Below are 20,577 nucleotides of genomic sequence, written 5' to 3'. Positions count from 1 at the left end.
TTGTAACTAAAAAGTACCATTATAAATTAAATAGATTTTATTTTTTTAAATCGATTCTTATTGAAATTATTTAACTTGAGTGATTTTGCATTATTATTGAGTTAGGTACGAGTAATCTGAGGTATATATGTCTAAAAAGTTTTCATAGGACGAACACCTTTTAAACATCCAAAACGATTTATGATTTAATGAATAATCAGATTTATAATTATGGCAATTCAACTTAATGACTAATCATCCAATCCAAGCAACAACCTATCTATCCGTCTGTGTGGCAATGGCAACATCCGTCAGGTCGGTCAGGCTCAGACAGCTCAATCAGTCATGACGTAGCGGTTGTGTACTTTTACTTTTTGTGTATTTTTTTTTTATTAAAATTTGCTAACAATTCATGTCGATAGTATAAAACAAAGTTTACATTTTGTGTTAAGCAAAGAAAACGTCAAGCCTACAAACCCTTCAAGACATTTTGTGAGTAATACCTTTGAGTCATAAAATATTATCAGGTCAAGAGCGGTTGTCAGAAAATGTCACGACCAGATAATGCAGAGGCTTTAGAAAAGCAATTAGCCAACCTACAAATGAGTAAAGAATCGAGTGCCTTAGGCAAAGTTAAGAAGATACCACCTGCTGTGCCACCTAAAAAGAAGGCACAACCTCAAGTTCCACACAGTGCCGTTGTCAACACACTTCGGGAGCCTTCGTATTCTACAAAAATATCTCCAGTTTTAAACAATAACCATCACACCTTTAATAACACTATCCCTCCGCATCAAAATTACAAAGATTATGTAAATGTTAACAATGCCACTGGACTTCCCAGTAATTCAGCCAGACAAAACTTGGTGACACCGTCAAAGACTTATGCCACATATAGTAACATACCACCATATAGGAGTAACAACAGCATTGTACCACCACCACCGCCTCCTCCACCACCTCCACATACACTTCAAAGTTTGCAGCCTAAATCTTTTACTGATAATGAAGAATATCCACCGCCACCTTCACCAGTAAGCTCGAATTATAGTGAATTAGCCAGAGCCACGGCTAATATTAATTACAACCAAGACAGATTGTTTCAGCAAGGAAGACCTTATGCACATATTTACCAAAATGAATACCCAGAATATGAAGTTTCTCAAGGTTCTACATATGAGTCAATCTATGAACCTATAAATCCACGTCCTCAAAGCACTTTATCAGCTTCACATAATCAAGGATATCATAATAATTTGTCAACCACAAACAAATCTCCATTGCCCAAGGAAGAAGAGGTTGATGCACTTACAAATCTTCTAGTTAAATCAATAGCAGATAGTCAAGATTTGGATGTGTTTGGGATTTGCATCAAATGTAATGACAAAGTTATCGGTGAAAGTTCAGGTTGCACAGCAATGGGTAATATGTACCATGTACAATGTTTTTCTTGTTATCATTGTAACACAAATTTACAAGGCAAACCTTTTTATGCTGTTGAGGGGCAACCTTACTGTGAATCTGATTATTACGAAACATTAGAAAAATGTTCCGTATGTTACAAGCCAATTTTGGATCGAATTTTAAGAGCTACTGGTAAACCCTACCACCCTGGTTGTTTTACTTGTGTTGTTTGTGGTAAGAGCCTAGATGGTATACCATTTACTGTTGATGCAATGAACCAAATTCATTGCATTGATGATTTTCATAAGAAATTTGCTCCACGCTGTTGCGTTTGTGAACTTCCTATAATGCCTGAAGAAGGCGAGGAAGAAACAGTACGAGTGGTTGCCTTAGATCGTAGTTTTCATGTGCGGTGCTACCGCTGTGAAGATTGTAGTCTTCTGTTATCATCGGAAGCTGCAGGTCGAGGATGTTATCCACTTGATGGTCGTATTCTTTGCAAAAATTGCAACGCTCATCAAATTCGTCTGCTTACTAATGTCATGACGACTGATTTATAAAAGTATGTATAAAGTATAATTCAATATAAACATACATAATCATATGTTTTAAGATAAGTTATGTTAATATTGGTGACTATAAATGTTATAAAAAGAAATTAACAATTATTATACTAATTTATTAGCTTATAAAAATAATAAACGTGATCAGCCGTCCTATATCTACAAACGATTTGACTGTTTACAGAAACAGATGTTGAAAATCATTTATATTTCTTAACTGAATTCTAATTTATTAAAAATTTTCCTTTTCTTGCATTTATGGAAATTTTGGTGATATAAATAATGAAATACTTTGTAAAGACTGACAATTGGAAAATAAGCTGTATAAAAGCAATAAAATTATGGATAATAAAACACAAGGTGATCGTTTATGTGTAAAGTATATTTATTAAAATAGAATGTGATAGTCTTTTGTCACTACTACCAACAAAACCTATTTATAAGAAGTTGCATTATAAATGCTATAAAATTAGGCAAATAAAACGAAACTGTTTCAAAGTTATATTTTGAATATTTACGAAATAATTATGACATGTGAAAACAATTATACTAATTATGGCAAATATTTACTAGCAATTAAGCTTAATTATATTTATTATAGTTGTATTTTATTATTTTTTCTTTTATTTAAAATCTACTTTCTTCCTGCAGTAAAATTATTCTTGCACAATTTTTAAAATAATTTTTCATCATAGCTGTACTACTGAGAAATTTTCAGCTGCTTTGAATTGAATATTTCCGAAAATTTTATAATGAAATTCTCACTGGAGATCGGGCTGGCCCTAACCAAATTATTATTCAAATATTTTCGTAACATCACTGAGTTAAACGAATCCAAATTGTCTAATTGTCTAAAAATACTGGCAATTAGAGTTAACGAAAGGCACAAACATCACAGATTTTCATGATTAAATACTACTTAATATTTTTTTATACATAGTTCTTTGCTAAATCTTATTAAAATATTATTCAAAGACTTACAAAAATAAAATTATAAGAGTAGAAGCTATATAGCTGTATACTATACCTATATTCACCATACGTCACGTCATTGAGCATTCTTTTTCTACTTTTATATTGTTTAATGACTACATAAGTCGTGAGATCTTTGTTTTTTTTTTACTCATACTTTTTTCATGAAGAGGAATCTTACATTTTATGTCTTAATTTTGTATTGAATTTCGGTGGGCTTAACACCTGTTTCATAAACAGGGACCTCTTTTCTTTAATACTTTTAGTAGACATGGAATCAACAGTTTGAGAGTTAGTTTTCATGTCTACCCGGGATTTGTCATTACGGTCACGGTCCAAATCATTTTTCACGTTAACAATGTTCGTGTCCGCAGAATAAGATAAAGTTTCTGTACCGAGACAAAGAACTTCCTTATCAGAATGTAAATTAATTTTTGGTTCAAATCTTTCTCTCAAAATTGAAAATTTTCGCCTTGGTTTACTTCTGACACTTTTTTTTATATTTGTTATTTTAGGTGCTATTGGCGTCACAGATGAGTCTTTTTGTATTAATGACTGCAATGAAGTTGATATTCGATTTGATGTTAGGTCTTCAACTGAACTATGTGGTAATGAATTTACAGACACAAGTTGCCATAGCATATCTATATCTTTGTTTGAAAGATCTTGAAGATGTTCTGTCCTATTATTTATCTTCTTATTTTGCAGTTTTATATTGCATTCATTTAATTTCACCCGTCTCTTGGAATCGTGATTGCCAATCGGATCATTACCTGGATAAAATAAATCTATTGGAGGCGCAATTCCTAACTTGGTTGTTACTTTATTTGTATCGTATTTATAGCCATGGGACATGTTGCAGATATTTTCTTTTTCTGGCAATGAATCCATTATATTGCTAGAATCAAATTTGGAAGGCTCCTTCCACAGAGCTTGCTTTAATGTATTTTCGATTGTTACTGACGTACTTGAATGAGGGGAATCCCATACATGATCTCGCCTGTGATATATGTGTTTAGGTGAATTGGTAACAAAAGCTTTCCTAATTTCATCTATAGTAGCTACTAAAGAGCTTTCAGAATTCAACCTTTTCTTAGTTGGAGAATCTATGTCACATAGATCATCTAATTCTTCTAATATTGGTTCAAGATGATTAGGATCTTTATTTACATCTAGAACACATGGCTTCGCTAGGAATGTTTCATCTGTTGACTGACAAATTGTTGAATCTGCATAGTCTTCTTGATTACTTCTATCGAATTTCATTGATATATTAGAATAGGTAGGTGTTCTTTTGGAAAATGGTGGTGCAGATAAAATTGCATTTTTTAATTCCTGAGATAAGCAACTACTAATTTCAGAACTTTCGGATGTAAACGTATCCGTCCTTCTATCTCTAACTACGCTTCCATCATGTTGCCAATTTTCAATATCTGAATAACCGTTCCAAGATCGTAAACCCCAAGCTTCCCTTGCAATATTAACTGCGCAGATATTTTCATAATCATGAACTGATAACATTTCTGTCGGAGTGTCTAAGTCACGATTCTTTACACTTGAAGTATCTTTTGCGATTCTACTTTTGCTTTTGTCCTTTTTTGTATACATTTCTTTTAAAATATCCAATGCTATACGTTGTATATTTTCAATATCAGCATCCTGATTCCCTACTTTAATGTTTTTTAATGCGCTCAAACACAATTTTTGTACAATATTCTCATTAAAAGTATTTATATCGGAACTGTTAATATCACTAAAACTTAAATCTAAGTCCATATCTATGGAATCTGAAGAAGTCTTCTTATTGGAACCATCGGTATCGTGACTTATTTCTGAACTACGATCTGTTTTCAAGGATTTCATAAAAGCTTCGTTCACAATGTCCATATTTATATTTATTAATTCATCCCTTAATTCATCTGAAGAACAAATACCTCTTCTTTTCTGTATGTTTATATTGTTTGAAGTTATTTCATCAATCGAGCTTTCAATATTTTCAATTGCAGATAATTTCAACATCAATTCCGTTGGTGAGCATACAGTTTTGTATTTTTTCATTATTCTGTTATTGCTTCTATTATATTTAAGTTCGTCTCGTTGTACGGAAAAAGTCTGTGGGGTGTTTTCTACCGTATAAACTTCAATGTTTGAAATATCCATGCTCGTGTTGGTCGCAGGTGTAGTAGGAAAAGTAGGAGTTTTGGATGCACCTATCCAATGTTCCAATAAGAATTTTTTATCTGGGTTTTGCATCTCATTTAAAGGTAGTGACTGCATAGGTGTTACTTTTTTTGTGTTTCTCTTTTTCCTGTGTCTTTTAGACCTGAAATTTGTGGTAAATAAGGTAAGTAATTTTGATGAAACTAACTTTTATAAACAGATAAAAAACTTAGTTATCTTAAAATTACCTTGCATTGGGTTCTGATACATTGGATTCCTGAATGGGTTTTGCTTGCTTGGAAATATCATGACTAACAGTATCCTTATTTTTCTTATTGTTCAACTCAATGTCATCGATGGAGTTTTCTTCGTCTTCCTTTAATTCTTTTAAAGAATAACAGCGATAGTACGTAATAAATGCAACGACGCCTAAAATAAAAAATACAGCGTAAATTTATACCTATCTGTGACTTTATCGAATTAAACATTATATTATCATTTTTGTAACCATGTATACCTGCTATTTAAACTATTCTTACCAATTATAGTCCCAACTAAAATGCAGATCGTAGAACCAATAAACCATGTCTTTACCAGCTCAATCGAATCAGATATTGAGACATATAAGAGCAGAGTGCCAAAATTTTGAGTTAATATGAGTGTATAAAACATCATTAATCTGTATCTTGTATTCCCTTCAGCCAAATCGATATAACAAAAACAGTAAACAAATCCTATTACAAGATTATACAGCGTTTTCTCGAATTTATTCGAACAAAATGTCGTTTTTTGTAGAATAATCCAAAAACTCATTGCCATCCAGTGTAAACCTGTAAAATAAATTTGATGATATTCAATATTTAAAATTTATAAAGATAATTAATCTCCACTAAACAACAAGAACATTTCAACGTACCTAAAGGAATTAGCGTCCAAATTCCAAATATTATAGAAAATATCAATATGCTTGGTATTCGACTAAGTAATACACCAAAATTCCAAACTACTTTTAGTAAAAATGTTGTCCATTTTTTCATTTCATTTGAATTCACTGCTTTATTATAAATATAAGTAGTACAGCTCCATGTAACTGATGCTATTGATGCACTTAGTGCGAATACTGAAATGTAAAAAAAAAATATTTGATCTAAAAGCATCTAGGTATTTGGCATCGCAAATACTATAATGGTGTATTAACTATGTATTTGAAATAATTACGTACAGTAAATCCCTAATAAAAAAAACTTACCTTTCGTGTAAAAAATCCCATCTAAAATCACGATAGCATAAGAATGCAAAATAATCTGTGGAATAGTTCCCGAAAATACATACAAAAAGTGTAATAATGATAGGTCATTTCTTTGTTCAACATATTTTTTCGTCTTGATTGCCTCTATATTTTTACATGCAAAAACTTTGTAGATGAATATAAAATACCTGAAAAAAGCAGCATACGTTGTTGAGTTGGTACTTACTTAGATAGGTATATATTTATTTATCAACAAAAATATATAAATTACATTTATCAACATATATAAATAAGAACATTACTTAAATTCAAAAATATAGAAGTAAAGATTTAATATTAACATATTTTTAAATTTACCTTTCTATAAAGCCCACAAGTAACCCATGTGTGATCCAATGATGAAGATTGAATTTTTGATCATTTATGTACCATCGTAACGAAAAAGTATTTACCACAAAGTTGGGTAATAAAATAAGTAAAATAGTGGCTAAACCCCAATATAATTGACCACCATGGCAATATTCGGCAAATACAAGAATATCTGTAATATATAGAAAATGTCACATAAACATGATGTAAATAAAACTGAAAGTAAGTTTTGATACCTTATTCCATAACTTAAATTATAATTTAACTAATGATTAACAACAAACAAGTTTTACTCACCTGTTGTTAAGTCAGCAAGTATTGTTACGAGAGAAATAAACACACACAAAACATTCAATATGCAAAAATTTTCATCCTGATTAGTTGTTTCTCTATTGGTTTTATTATTCAAACTGTACCGATAGGCTTCTGCCATTTTATTACTTAAATAAACTCATTTCTCATTAAAAGTTCTTTAAATAGTCATTGTTTCTTTTAGCCATAAGCAATATCTTAAAACTAATGAACCTGTTATAAGACTGGGTTCGTTCAGGTAGATAAATGATACCTCAAACCGCCTCAAACGCTATAATGAGGGCTAGCAAAGCAACCAATCAGGTTTCAGAATTTAGCGGCGGCAGCGCAGGCGCATGCCGAGCAGAGCCAGGTAGTTATACATCGGTACCTACATATTCTACAGATGTACAGAAACTTTTGAAAAAAGTAGAAGATTGAACAACACAATGGTGCATTTCTTTGTCTTTGGTGCACCATTCGATTATTCGTTCATAGCAGTTTAATTTATTCTTGTGGAATCTCAATGTGTGGAAAGCCTGCCCATGCAGCATAAAAACTGACTATTTAGTGCAAATCTATAATATCTGCCAAACTTATTAAGGACAAACCCTGGGGTTTGTCCTTATGCTATGCTTGAACTTATAATATTGTCCTGTACTTGTACTTGTCCTGTAATTGTCCTTGAACTTATAATTAAATCTGGGTGTTAAATAAATATAAAAAAATACAGTCATATCCAGACCATAGAAAAAATTTTACATTTTTAAGGAATATTCATTCAGTATGTTCATTAAAAATTTGTTATTTTTTAGAGTTTCATAGTCCTACAGACAAGGAATCCTTAGTTTCGCTATATCCGTCGGTCCGTTCATCCGCAGGATAGCTAGGTACCTAACTATTAGTTAAGAAAATAAAATTTTAACTATCAACTTATAACCTCATTCACACTTTATTCATTTATTATTTATTAAAACTTTATAACATTAATGACACTAAAGCAATGTTATAGGTATATATAATGGGTATTACATAAAATATGTAGGTATATAAACAAGTAAGATACATTTAATATGATTCCAAGTATTTCCGAACGACAAACATGATTTTTGATAGGCTATGTATTAAAGACATCTGCTTCATTAGCTACAGCGTTAACAATCCTTATGGCTCGTGACAAGGGAGCAAACTTAAGTAAATTGGTTCTAGCAACTGGAACGTCAAACAGAGCGGGCTGGCGCCGCGCGAACACATACTCTTTATATTATGACCATAAAAGCTTGTCACGAAGTTTACCTAAGTACCTATTATTAACACAAGTATGCGTCAAGCCATATAAAATTTGAAAGGATTTTTTTTTTCTTTTTGGAGCATTAAAATAAAAGCTTTTTTAAAGTTTTTTTCTTTTAATTTGTTAAATCAAAATTTTACTGGTTTTCAACATACTCTTTGATTTTCAACAATGTTGGAATGTGAAGTAATCCATGGAACAGTTTTTTTTATTATTTTAATACTAAGATTTGTGCCGTTTATTATTGTATGGTGGCACTGGGGTGTACAATACTATTTTGTCAGTCAAAATGCTTACTGGGTCGTGACACGTGATTACAAAAGAAATGACTTTGACATAATTTGACTGTAAGGAATTGTTTGACACAGGCGTTTGTTTTTGTTTATGTACCTCCTCTTCTACCTACCTACTATATTGTTTGTTTCTTTTGAATTTAATTAATATAGATATTTAATTTCTCAGCCAGTTCACTCAGCCGAGCGATTATAACCTGAGGTAGAACATTAAATTCTATCAAATGTTTATTTCACGCGATTTCCGTGAGTACCGTAATACTTTACGATGTTTTTTATTTCAGGGAAAAACAATATTTATTTATTGCAAGAACATATCTCAGTAGATCTACAAAGAGATTTAAACTAAAATGATCCATGATGCCTTACTTGTTCTCTGGGATTGCTCCCAGGCCACTGAGGAGTCCAAACATGTATGTAATTTATTTTTAAAAAGTCTTAATAATACAGGGTTAGTCCATCTAGTTATACCTACTAGGTATGTTATAACAGAATAATCCAATACTGGGAACAATAATATAATTTATAACATATTTGCTTGTAAAGGGTATATTGGTACCATATTTCATCAATTTCAATATCACGCACTTGTGCGTTATTGTATTGTAAAACATACAAGTTTTTTTAATAAAGTAAAACCACAGTTCAGTAAGATAGACTAAAAACGAATATACTTTTTGAAGAGTTTTTATGTCAAAAAAGTGGTCAATATTTTATGAATAAAATTAACTTTAGGATATAAAATAAAATTTATTTGTTTTCCGACTTTTGTTTAATTCCTCGCAAATATGTTATATCATTATTTTATCTCATTTAATTATTTTTATAAAAGTCATATCACATATGTGCACTTTGAAAATCACAGCATCTGCTTTCTTGTAACAATAACTCACCGCACTTATATAATAATGTACTATTCTAGAATTTAAAATAACAGGTAAAATATCAATTTTAAACAAAATTGATGATGAATAGAAATTCAACACTATCTATAGTAAAATATCCTATTGGCACATGATAAATGTATTATAATATGTTATAAAATTTACAGGGGAATTTCAAAAAATATGTTGAAGAGGGTGACGCAGAAATATATCAAAGGATATGTGATGTTGCAAAGAGCCACCATAAAATCCAGAATTTTGTTGCAGAAAGTGGCTTTCACGCTAGGAAAAGTAATTTGGGTAATATTTTTGTATGCTAGAGAATTGCATTTCATAATCATTGACAATGAATGACTTTATTAATTACACACACACTTTTTACAGAAATGTATACTATTTTATTCGTATCAATGAATCATAACGTCCGAAACACATCTCATAATATTGACAGCCTTGGTGGCACAGTGGGGAAGTGCTTGCCTCTGAAACGAGAGGTGTCAAGATCGATCCCGGTCATGATGGATCTTTTTCTGATTGACCTGAGTATTGGATGTTCATCTATATATGTATTTGTTATTACATATAGTATTGTTGAGTTAGTATCCCAAAACATAAGTTTCGAACTTACTTTGGGGCTAGCTTAATCTGTGTGATTGGTCCTCATATATTTATATTTATTTTAATTTTGATATTATTCCAGAAGGAAGAACTTTTCTAGATATATTTAAAAATAACTCCCTCGTGATCTTAAATATTATCAAATAATTGTATCAAATTAGTATATTTTATCAAATCTGTGGAATATTTGTGGATAATCCTGCCTTATTGACTCCACTATTTGGGAAGAGAGTCGTATGAAAACTCCTCTTTTACATTTTTATTGTTGCACCTAGACCATTACCTGTCTTATCTTCTAAAGAATTATATAAAGAACAAGCTGTGCCCCAGGGCTTCGGGATTTCGGCATAAAAAGTACCCTATGTTCCAGTTTATATTCAATCCGTGTACCAAATATAATAACAATCCATCCAGTGATTTTGAGCAAAAGATAACAAACAAAATCCTTAGGAGAATATTTTTTATTTCAGTAACTGTCCACAAAATATCTGGCTTATACTTGCAAGCTCTAAGCGAAGGCATTACAGAGGTACTGCAATCTTACAAGAAGACCCTCCTCGAAGTTGAGAGCTTAGTTATTGGGAACCATAATTTAACACTCTCATTTGTGTACAGTTATGTAGAAAAGTTCTGTGGTCTGTTCAATTCTTTGAACAAAATAATTTGTACAGTAAAGGAACGGAGGCTTGTGGGTTGTCAAATCTTGAGTTTGACTCATCAGTACATACTGAATGGAAATGAAATGGTACACGCATCTATTGTGAAGTAAGTGCTGAAACAAGTTGTACTCGTTAGTTTAATTTTCGTTAAAGCTTTCGTACATCTGTAAAAAACTTAGAATAAGCATAAACTTAACACATACACATAACATTTGTCTGTCCAGCAAATGATTAAGCTATAAGCAGTCATTTGGTTTTGTTTAAAATTAAAAAAATAATTATAAATAATGGAAATGGAATTTTTTTAAAAGTATTATCCCTGATTTTTTTATGCTAGTGATGTGATCCTCTGCATCAGAAAATTTATATTAAAATCTGTGATGTCTACTTTGAAAAATATTATTTTGAGGCGGAAATTTTTAATTTCAGAATATTTACAAACATAAACAAGGTATTTATAAACCAGCTATGCACTTGGCTGCTATATGGCGAACTGAGGGATCCATATCAGGAGTTTTTTATTTGCCGCAATAATGAAGGAGATTCAGACACATTCCTGTCATCGCCTTCCACGAATACTTGTGATAAATCTCTAGTTTCCACTGTAAGTATAATTCACGTGTGACTTTCCTTAGCGTGTTATACGTTTTTGAAGTTTGTACTTACAATAGTTTATGTCATTTTGTTTAAAGCTTTTTTATTTCTGGCTATGGCGGTGCGTGGCGGTCAACATTTTAAAGATATAAGATTTTTTTTGTAATTTTCTCAAATTAAGCTACAGTAGCGATGCCGTAAATTGGTTCTTCTGTAGGTACGCATTCTGCAGCAACTATGTAAACTCCGTTTTTTCTTACAATTATTATTTTAGAAACCATGTCCTGTTATTAAATTAAAATTAACTTTAAAATTCAACAATAAGTACGTTATCCATGTTTTAAACTAAACTAAACGTAAGAGAAAACGAGTGTAGGTACAACATTTTTATATGATATACTTTTTTTTATCTTCTATGCTGGTTTGGGAGCGAAATAAATATTGTTCCACCATCTTCTCTAATCTCAGTTCCATCAATAACCCCGCTACATGGCTAAACTTGGCTAAAGTTTCGCAACCCGTGGCTCTGTCTACCCCGCATACCTGTACCTGTACATACTTTTTTTTACAACTTCAGCTTCAAGACACAACGTTAGACTGTGGCTACATGTTGAACGCAAACATGATACCCTACTTCGTGCCCCTGTCATTAGCCCAAGAAATACTGTTCATTGGTAAAACTGTAATACTTTTTGGTTTCGATCCTCGCAAGGTGAAGAGGCACAGCTTCATGAACAACAGGACGATGTTACCGTTGCAGAGGTGTAGTGCAGATGCTAGAAGGTATCTTATATTATACATATCTTTGAATCTTAAGTCATATTATAAATGCGAAAGTAAGTTTGTATTTCTTTTTCACGCTGTATCTACTGGACCAATCTTCTTGAAGTTTTGCAGTTTACATCCCTCCCGGAAAAAATGTTGTTCGCAAGGAAAATTACGCGGGCAAAAAATTAGTATCATATATTGACGTTACAGATACAATATGATAATATCTTGGGTTGTTCCATTTTCGTGAAATGTTGTCTCATCCAATTCAATATTTTTTCTATCAATATTTTTTAAAATACATGTTTGACCACGGGTTTTAAATGATTTTATCAAAATCGGTCCTGTGATTTATTTGTGAAAGCGTAACAGACCAACCAACGATCATAATTTAGTGTTAAAACTTTTTTAATTTCAGATTTACTATTTGGGAGGAAAAGGAGGCAGAGTTCCATGAGAAACTGCAAAAACTGAAGGATCCCGAAGTGTTTGAGTTCTGTAACTTCAGGGGAGTGATCAGAGATATAAAGGAGTGTGTAACTAAAGTATGCTGATAATTTCATTATCATATAGTAGATCCTCAAGCCCCCATTATGTGGAATTAAAAACACAACGACTTTTTTTTGCCAATGTAATGGAGTGGTTTTCCTTCTCCATTTCTTTCTCTACACTAGCTGTTATCAGCTAGTGTCATCAATAAGAGTTCAGGTTTCCTCGCGATATTCCTTCAATGGAAGCTAATTTTGGTCGATGCAAATTGTAGTTTTCATCGACCTCTATAGCTTGCAGTGAATGAGTCAGATTAGTATAAACTCATATGGCACAACTGGGATTCGAACCTAAGACCTTTTTAACGTACATAATTGATAAATACCGATGTTATATTTAATCCTTTTCAGCATCTATGGTCCGTAGCAGTTGAAGAGGCACAATTGTTGCATGAACTGAACCTCATGAAGGACTTCTACTTGCTTGGGAGAGGGGAACTGTTCCTGGAATTGCTCAGATTAACCGCACACATGCTTGACAAGCCCACAACGAGGACATCTACTAGAGGTAATAAATATATTCTGACACACAGATTGAGCTAGCCCCATAATAAGTTCGAGACTTGAACAAATACATATATAGATAAACATCCAAGACCCGGGACCTCTCGGTTCTGAGGCAAGCACTTTACCACTGCGCCACCGAGGTCGTCTGGTAGGGTAGGTATAGGGTCAGGTGGGGTAATCCTACTTTACAATTGGTGTACGAAAGTAAGTTTGTTTATGTATTTGTTACTTCTTTACGCTTTAACATCTTCACTAATCTTCTTGAAAATGTTCATACATGGACATAGGGTAATTATCATCTCGGAGTGGGAGAAGCCGCGGACAAAAGCTAGTCTATATTATTTGCAGACATGAACCACGCGTTCCAGTTGGCTGCCAGGGCGGTGTTTCTGAGCAACAGCGCAGATATCGAGAAGTTCAGCTTCGAACTGCCATATGTGAAGCCCAATTTGTCCAACAACTCCTTTGATGATGACAGTTGTACAGGTATATTATGGAAATAATTTATTTTCATTTCTCATATCTACTTGGTGTGTATACATAAGTAGTGTATGTTTGATTAGATTAGCAGATGTATATTTTAGTAAAGTTATAAATTCGAAATAGTGTTTGGCACAATTGAATGTATATCTAATGTATACTCTATATAATCTAAATACTTCGTGTTGGTGTGGGAGCCAGCGAATTCGAGATTAGGCACGCAAATTTTATGAAGGAAATTAAACGTATAACGCCGGCTGTAAATTATAGCGAAACAGTTTGACGGACTTTGGCATACATTTCTGGTTTTTCATTGCGGTAAATATAAGTTCTCATACGAACTACGCCATATTTCATTCGCATCAGCATCTCGAGTTCGACGATATTGTATCTTCCCGACACTAACACTGGTGACAAGGGAAATAAATGGGAATTAATAAATAAAAATATTACCAGTTTAAAGTATCCCAGTCATATTGCAGTAGCCTTACACGTGTGCTCCTAGTTACAATATTAAGAAATGGGTGGTCAATTTAAAGTTTCTTTTTTTTATAGTGGCCGACGGCTGGTCCACCATAATCTTGAAGTACGACTTCAAGTGGCCGTTGCACCTGCTGTTCACGCCGGAGGTGCTGGCGCGGTACAACGATGTGTTCCGGCTGCTGCTGAGGATCAAGCTCACGCAGCATCAGCTGCACGAGCTCTGGAAGACTTACAAGCATTCCACCAGGTTATGATATATATGTCATATTCTACTACAGGTGGTACTAATATGGTACTTGATAAAACGAAGTCTCAAGTGTATATTGACACTTCTAGAAAGTAGTCGTTGGTCGCGTCCACCGTAACGTTACGAAATTCGCCTTACGAACTTATTCAGCTTTAAATTTGGCATTTTCTTTTTTTGTTTCAAAATGTTTGATATTCTCTTTTTCCCAGTTTCTCAATGTGCCGCTTTTTTTTAAATTTTAAGTAAAATATTTTCTTTGTCCAGCTTTTCAACGTGACCAGTAAACAACAAGCAATTTTTTTTTTAAATTTTGAATCGACTTTCCTATACCTAGCTTCTCGATGTGCCAGTTGCACAACAAGCTGATGTTCCTGATGGACAACCTGCAGCACTACCTGCAGGCGGACGTGCTGGAGAGCAACTTCTCCAGGCTGCAGGCGGCGGCCGCGCGCGCCCGCGACTTCGAGCGGCTGAAGCTGGCGCACGCCGCCTTCCTCGCGGACGTGCTCAGCCAGTCCTTCCTCACCGTCACCACGGTGCATATTGTTTATTTATACCACACATGCTCGGCTTGCCAATAATCACATTCCATGTTCAAAATGTCAAAGTACGTAGTTTCAAAAAGGCGGGAAAAAATTATATAAATATTCGTTATTTCTGTGAGAATAAATTATGATCTTTTCAGATGCCAAGCATGTATAATTTAATTTAATATGTAACTGGTAGATTATAATTGTTTTTTGTTTATTTAATCATTCCAGTCGTCGGACAGCGATTGCTCGGGCGACACCACAGACTACATAAACAACCCGGTGTTCTGCAACATCATGGAGCTGCTCAAGCTGTGCCACTCCTTCTGCAGCATCACGGACGTGGGCGACCGGGACTACCACCTGAGGGGGTACTCTGACAGGTAAGATACATATCCTTACATATTATAAAAAAAGGTAGGCTTTTTTCGCGTCTGTATGAACCACTAGATGGATTTTTGTATGGTCTTCATCAATACAGAGCATAATTAATTATGGCTATCGGGATGGACCGCTAGTATATTTATATTATATTCCATTCTGTGTTTTATCTTTTCCTTTCTATCTCTCTATCTTCAAAACTTAAATAATATATTTTAAATACACAGTTGTCCTTTAGTGGCAACTTTTTGTTTATTAATAATTTAATTAAACTGTGAATAACGTTGTGTGTTACATAATTATCTACACATACATATTTAATTTGTATTTTAATTTTTTGAATTAAATTAAATAAAAAAAAATATATTGTGTGGTTAATCGTGTTTTAGTAGCTGTTGGTAAAGTGGTCTATGCCACTCTCCAGCACTCCAAATATCTTCACACCAAATATCACCTCAATGCGGTGAAAGATGGCAAACAGACTTTCTTTTTATATTAGCCACTTTCAATAAAAAAAAATTGTGAAATGTTAATTTTCAGATTCAACAAGCTGGTGAAGCAACTGATGCAATTATTAGTTTCGCTCCGCGACCGGCCGTGCGGAGTATTCCTCGCGCGGCTGCTCATGCGGCTGGACTACAACCGCTGGCTCAGCGGAGAGGCCCGGCTCACTCAGTCTGTCACTAACATGCTCAGATACTGACCATATACTCTTTGAGCGATCTAGTGACACCTAAAGAAGGTTAAATATGGTGATGAATAGCGATGATACTAGTATGGTTAATATTTAGGGCGTCATTGATTTTGGTCATGTTGACTTCTAGAAGGTCGGAACTAAAATTGATGGTATTACTAAATGGGCTAAAATGTCAATGATTATTGAGCGACGAAATGACATTTGTATGTTGAGCATAATGAGACTTATAGAAGGTCGTAAATCGCTAACATGCTAAAGTATTTAACCAAATAATTAATTATTCAGCGATGAAATCCTCTATAACTGTTTATGTGGGAGTTATCAACATGCTAAAATATTGAGCACTATGATCATTGAACGATAAAATTAAACTTAATGAAGGGCGAAGTTAAACTTGAACATCGCCACATTAATATCCTCAGAAAGTGGTAAAACTATACTTTCGATGACATCAATCGAACAATGAGATCTGAATATGTATGATGATGAAACAAAACATACTGTGATAAAACTTATTAAAACATGAAATGAACTCACACGTAATCCGACTTTAATTCAGTACCTACTCAATGTATAATAATGTATTAATGCATTATCATAATAAAATTTATACAACAATAACACTGGTTTCAACATTCAATCATTTTCATCTGGCTCTTCTTCGATATTGTCGTCTTGCATGAGAGCTTTAAAAAAGCTGCCGTCCATGTAAGTCTTTATAAGTATACATTTTAATGTCCGACAACAACACGGCACAGGGTGTTCTGTTGTTTCAGGGTCTAATAAGTCCACTTCTATAATATACCTGAAATCATAAAAAAAAATTTTTTTTTTCACTTTTGTCAAAATGTACGTTATCTTCAAAGATATCTTCAAATATACCCGTGCAGTAAACCGTTATGGAGTTCCCGCCAGATACAGCGGTCAGGTGCACCAACAGATAAGCATATCATTATAACTTTTCATAGGAACTGAAGCGTAGAAAGTTTTTTTAATTCCTCCTGGGTCCCGATTCTCGAAAGCAAGTTCATTTTATTTTCTTCAATTTTTTACGAAGGTTTTAAGCAAATTCACAATAAAAAACTTTTTCATTAATGCGTTTGAATGTGATTTTCTACAAAATGCAGAAACTGTTGAACATTGAAAACATTGGTGAAAAGAACTATGGTAGTATGAGAATTGGGCTCCCGGGCAAAATTCTCACCTCCTATCATGTATTTGATCTCTAGATATTTCCATTTTAAATGCAATAGGTTCGTCTTCTTCTATCTCCTGTTCTTCAGGCAACACTATGACTGCTTGCTTCCAATGTGTTGGTGGGCTGTTCGGACTGGTATCCAATTTCACTGGAGCACCTTCGCCAGTTGTGTTAGGAAACACACAATCAAACCAAATACAAAGACCTTGGTACAGCCCTTCCCTTTTTGCTGCTGTGGATTGTAAACGTTTTTGATAAATTAAATTGAGTCTTGAAAATGTTTATTTAAATTAACTGCGCCTTTTGTCTCGCGTATGTTCAAATAGCCTATAGCCTCTCCCTAACCTCCCTATCTATCACGCATATTTTTTCAAATCGGACCAGTACATTATATCTATTCAAACATCAAACAACTAGTATAAATAAATAAAGATTGGCTAAAATTATAGGCTTTTTCTGATATTTTTATCATACAGAGTGCTAAAAATGCATTTTAAATGAAGATTAATTATATATATTCCTCTAGTATTGGAGTAAATAATAAATAATTACCAGTAACATGTTGTGAACTAAATTTGTCCAAGCTTTCCAATTTATCCTCCTTAAGGTTGATTGTACAAAGAGTCACAGTATCAGCTAAAATGTCTTCTTCGTCCAATGTCATAATTTCCGGCTTGTTTCCTTTACTTGTCCTTAATTGTTTAGCGAAGGTAGCCATGGACACTCCATGCACGTCGTCCCACTGTGTGTATAAAGATGGAAGGCTAAAAGTTAGGATACTTTTAATAAAATCAATTTATGTCATGAGATGAGGCTACATATGCTGCTCCAGCGCTAATTGGTGGCAAAAGGAACTGGGAAAACGTTAAGATGACAGAGTTAATAAAAGACTATGTGAACTTAGTAATATAGCAATTTCCATATAATTAGCTTCTAGCTTGAATTTGGGAAAAGCAAATACCTGCTATGCACTTTCCATTACTGGCTGGTAATATATTAGCCTTGTATCGACGCAAGGAAAAACCACAAATATATATTGAATTGACAGAGAGCTGACTTTTATAATCAGTTATCTCACCTACATGGCGCCACATAAATAGTAGCACTCTCGGGGAAGATATGACCTCCTTCATTGAGGAACTTGTCCCTGGCCACCAGCACAGAGTTCAGCATACCTTCGTGCAACAAATAGAACCCCATCCATTCTGATACTATAGCATCCACTTTGGTGTCTTCTGGCAAAACTACATCCTCCACTTTACTATGAATGACCTGAAATACCATGATGCCCACAACTTCATTTGCGTTATGACTTCACTGAATTATAAAAATGCGAAAGAGAGGATGATTGTTACTTAGTGTAGTTAGTTTGCCAAACCAGCTGGACAGATTTTGTCAAAGATTATATGATCCCTCGTTATAGAGAATTAGGCCTAACTGTTACCACCTTCACCATGTGGAGGAACTCCCAGCTTTTGTTAATGTGTAGGTATCATAAATCATAATCATGAATTATAAAATAGGTAAAATTACTTTTTAAACATCTTTTGCAGTTATATTGTAGCTGGTTTGTTTGAATTCCACACGAAAAAGATCTAGTTGTGTAAAGATCTTCGATTTTTATACCTATCCAGTAAATGTTCATCAGACTGAACAAGTTTTGCTAAGATGTCATTTCCCACGGGAGCAGAGCTCAATGGTGAAGCTAGTGAAATATGGAAGTCAGTAAACAATACAAATTCTATTTCTCAGGAATCACAAGGTTAGTGGTTTATTTTCAGTTGCTATTGCACAATACTGAATAGTTATTTTTGGATAGATATCAGATTGGCATCTGATAACTAGCCAGGTAGGTAGTTACAGTAGATACAAATATGATATTGTAACTCTCGTGCCACCTTTGTTGTGAACTTAGATAACTGACAGATAATGCATATATATGTAGTAAAGATGTTTTGTTGCTATGCCCAAATGTATTTAAAAATTCTTATATTTGTAAAACCAAAACCATTAAATGATTTTGTTATACATGTCACACACATTTTATATTTAATTTTGAAAATAATAATGAAATGAAAAAATTCCTGCTCGATTCCAGAATTTTTTTTATTTTTAAAAACATACCTCAATAATGTCTTCAAATTTGTTCTCTTTAATAATTTCCTTAGCCAAATTTGCTAAATTACTAGCTTCAACAGCATAAACCTTCTTGGCTCCAGCTTGTGCACAAAATATAGACAAAATGCCAGTACCACAACCAACATCCATTACAACTTTGTCTTTGAAAAAGTCTTTGTTTTCTGATATAGCTTCCTTGTAAGCTTCAGTTCTTGGGCTGTCTTCAATCATCAGCTTATGCACCTGTAGAAAATAAAGATAAAATTAAAAATTTGTTGACAACAATGAAATTTGATTTATAAACTTACTGTTCTTTTTAGTGTAATTGAATTTCTTTACAGGTACTTGGCCAGAAATGAAAGATATATAATGTTCATATTATGTACTATGAAATCTCTGGAATGTCTGGAGAATAATATTGTGCAATAGTTATTTTATTATGGAATATTATTATTTTTATTATTTTTTTCTAATGGTTCAGCACATAGATGACTAAATAGTTCATAATTATAAATATGTAAGTATAATAATATTAAACTAAAGTTCAAATATGAATTAAACTGCATCTTGAATTAGGTAGGTACCTACCTAGACTATGATATTGTTCTCTGATAGTAAGGATGCCACAACTCTGATTGGGTTATAGGACCTTTTAGTACGAAAATACCAGAGGATTATGATCCTTCAGGATCTAACTAACTAACTAAGGACTAAAGTTTTGGTAAATTTTTGAATAGGGGTTGACTAAAGTGAAACATTAATTTTGGATATATGGTGGATAGGATCTACTAAGCTTTTATCTAGTTTTGATTCATAGACAAAAATATATAATAATAAAAAACCACTTATCACCTCCAAGTCTTCATAGCTGGTAAAATAATCATTTTGAATAGTTGATTCCATAGCTTACTCTTGTTTATCAAGAATTAAAACACCACTTTAATGAGAAAAATAACTTATAGAACTTAATGTGTTCTTTGAGAATTATAACTACCTATATACCGTATGAAACAATTTGGTGACTGCTTTGTATTATCAAACTTTTTATCTTAAAAATAACCTCACTCAAACCACTTAGTGAAATAAATAGAACTTGGATGGAATAAGAAAAGAAAACCCATAGTATACCAGACCATACACTACTACTGGATTGCGCGTATTTGACGGTGGTGCCGGGTCCTATAAGTGGTGTCGTACGAATGACGCCGAAGCGACGCATGTTGTGACGAAAATATTTATCGTGGTACACTGGGGTGAAACCTTACTGAAACAACACCCATCCCACTAAGTTGAA

The 20,577-nt window shown here is 33.3% G+C and overlaps 4 protein-coding genes across 8 annotated transcripts; 2 read left to right on the top strand and 2 right to left on the bottom strand.

Annotated features, from left to right (window-relative positions):
- Window positions 1-168: 168 nt before the first annotated feature.
- On the top strand, window positions 169-16,588 carry Grip75. 4 transcript variants are annotated; one of them, XM_053758365.2, is made up of 13 exons: window positions 169-471; window positions 8,856-8,984; window positions 9,623-9,755; window positions 10,544-10,838; window positions 11,162-11,336; window positions 11,904-12,109; window positions 12,513-12,639; window positions 12,994-13,150; window positions 13,498-13,635; window positions 14,185-14,359; window positions 14,694-14,895; window positions 15,121-15,272; window positions 15,811-16,588. In XM_053758365.2, exons 2-13 carry the CDS (start codon window positions 8,922-8,924, stop codon window positions 15,971-15,973), a joined length of 1,986 nt encoding a protein of 661 aa, XP_053614340.1. In that variant the 5' UTR covers window positions 169-471; window positions 8,856-8,921; the 3' UTR covers window positions 15,974-16,588. The 4 variants fall into 4 exon arrangements, with proteins under 4 accessions (XP_053614340.1, XP_053614341.1, XP_053614342.1 ...); XM_053758366.2 differs by lacking the exon at window positions 169-471 and adding an exon at window positions 8,618-8,773 and having other exon boundaries at window positions 9,623-9,746; XM_053758367.2 differs by lacking the exon at window positions 169-471 and adding an exon at window positions 8,618-8,773 and having other exon boundaries at window positions 12,039-12,109.
- LOC128677480 (lipoma-preferred partner homolog) lies at window positions 470-2,560 on the top strand. The gene has a single exon (XM_053758368.2). The coding sequence runs from the start codon at window positions 528-530 to the stop codon at window positions 1,941-1,943; it is 1,416 nt and encodes a 471-aa protein (XP_053614343.1). The 5' UTR covers window positions 470-527; the 3' UTR covers window positions 1,944-2,560.
- Window positions 2,700-7,505, bottom strand: LOC128677478 (uncharacterized). The gene is made up of 7 exons (XM_053758363.2): window positions 6,994-7,505; window positions 6,685-6,868; window positions 6,328-6,515; window positions 5,995-6,198; window positions 5,618-5,908; window positions 5,327-5,507; window positions 2,700-5,241 (listed from the first exon to the last, which is right to left on the bottom strand). Exons 1-7 carry the CDS (start codon window positions 7,127-7,129, stop codon window positions 3,096-3,098), a joined length of 3,330 nt encoding a protein of 1,109 aa, XP_053614338.1. The 5' UTR covers window positions 7,130-7,505; the 3' UTR covers window positions 2,700-3,095.
- On the bottom strand, window positions 16,496-20,571 carry Art8 (Arginine methyltransferase 8). Of its 2 annotated transcripts, XM_053758369.2 has the most exons (6): window positions 20,136-20,562; window positions 19,290-19,526; window positions 18,244-18,437; window positions 17,718-17,929; window positions 17,172-17,397; window positions 16,496-16,772 (listed from the first exon to the last, which is right to left on the bottom strand). In XM_053758369.2, exons 1-6 carry the CDS (start codon window positions 20,184-20,186, stop codon window positions 16,604-16,606), a joined length of 1,089 nt encoding a protein of 362 aa, XP_053614344.1. In that variant the 5' UTR covers window positions 20,187-20,562; the 3' UTR covers window positions 16,496-16,603. The 2 variants fall into 2 exon arrangements, with proteins under 2 accessions (XP_053614344.1, XP_053614345.1); XM_053758370.2 differs by lacking the exon at window positions 18,244-18,437 and having other exon boundaries at window positions 17,718-17,907; window positions 20,136-20,571.
- Between the last annotated feature and the right edge of the window lie 6 nt (window positions 20,572-20,577).

This window comes from Plodia interpunctella, chromosome 18 (assembly GCF_027563975.2).
Source record: "Plodia interpunctella isolate USDA-ARS_2022_Savannah chromosome 18, ilPloInte3.2, whole genome shotgun sequence".
Lineage (NCBI taxonomy): Eukaryota > Metazoa > Arthropoda > Insecta > Lepidoptera > Pyralidae > Plodia > Plodia interpunctella.
The sequence above is the reverse complement of the archived record's forward strand: the minus strand, read 5'-3'. Positions and strand labels throughout refer to the sequence as shown.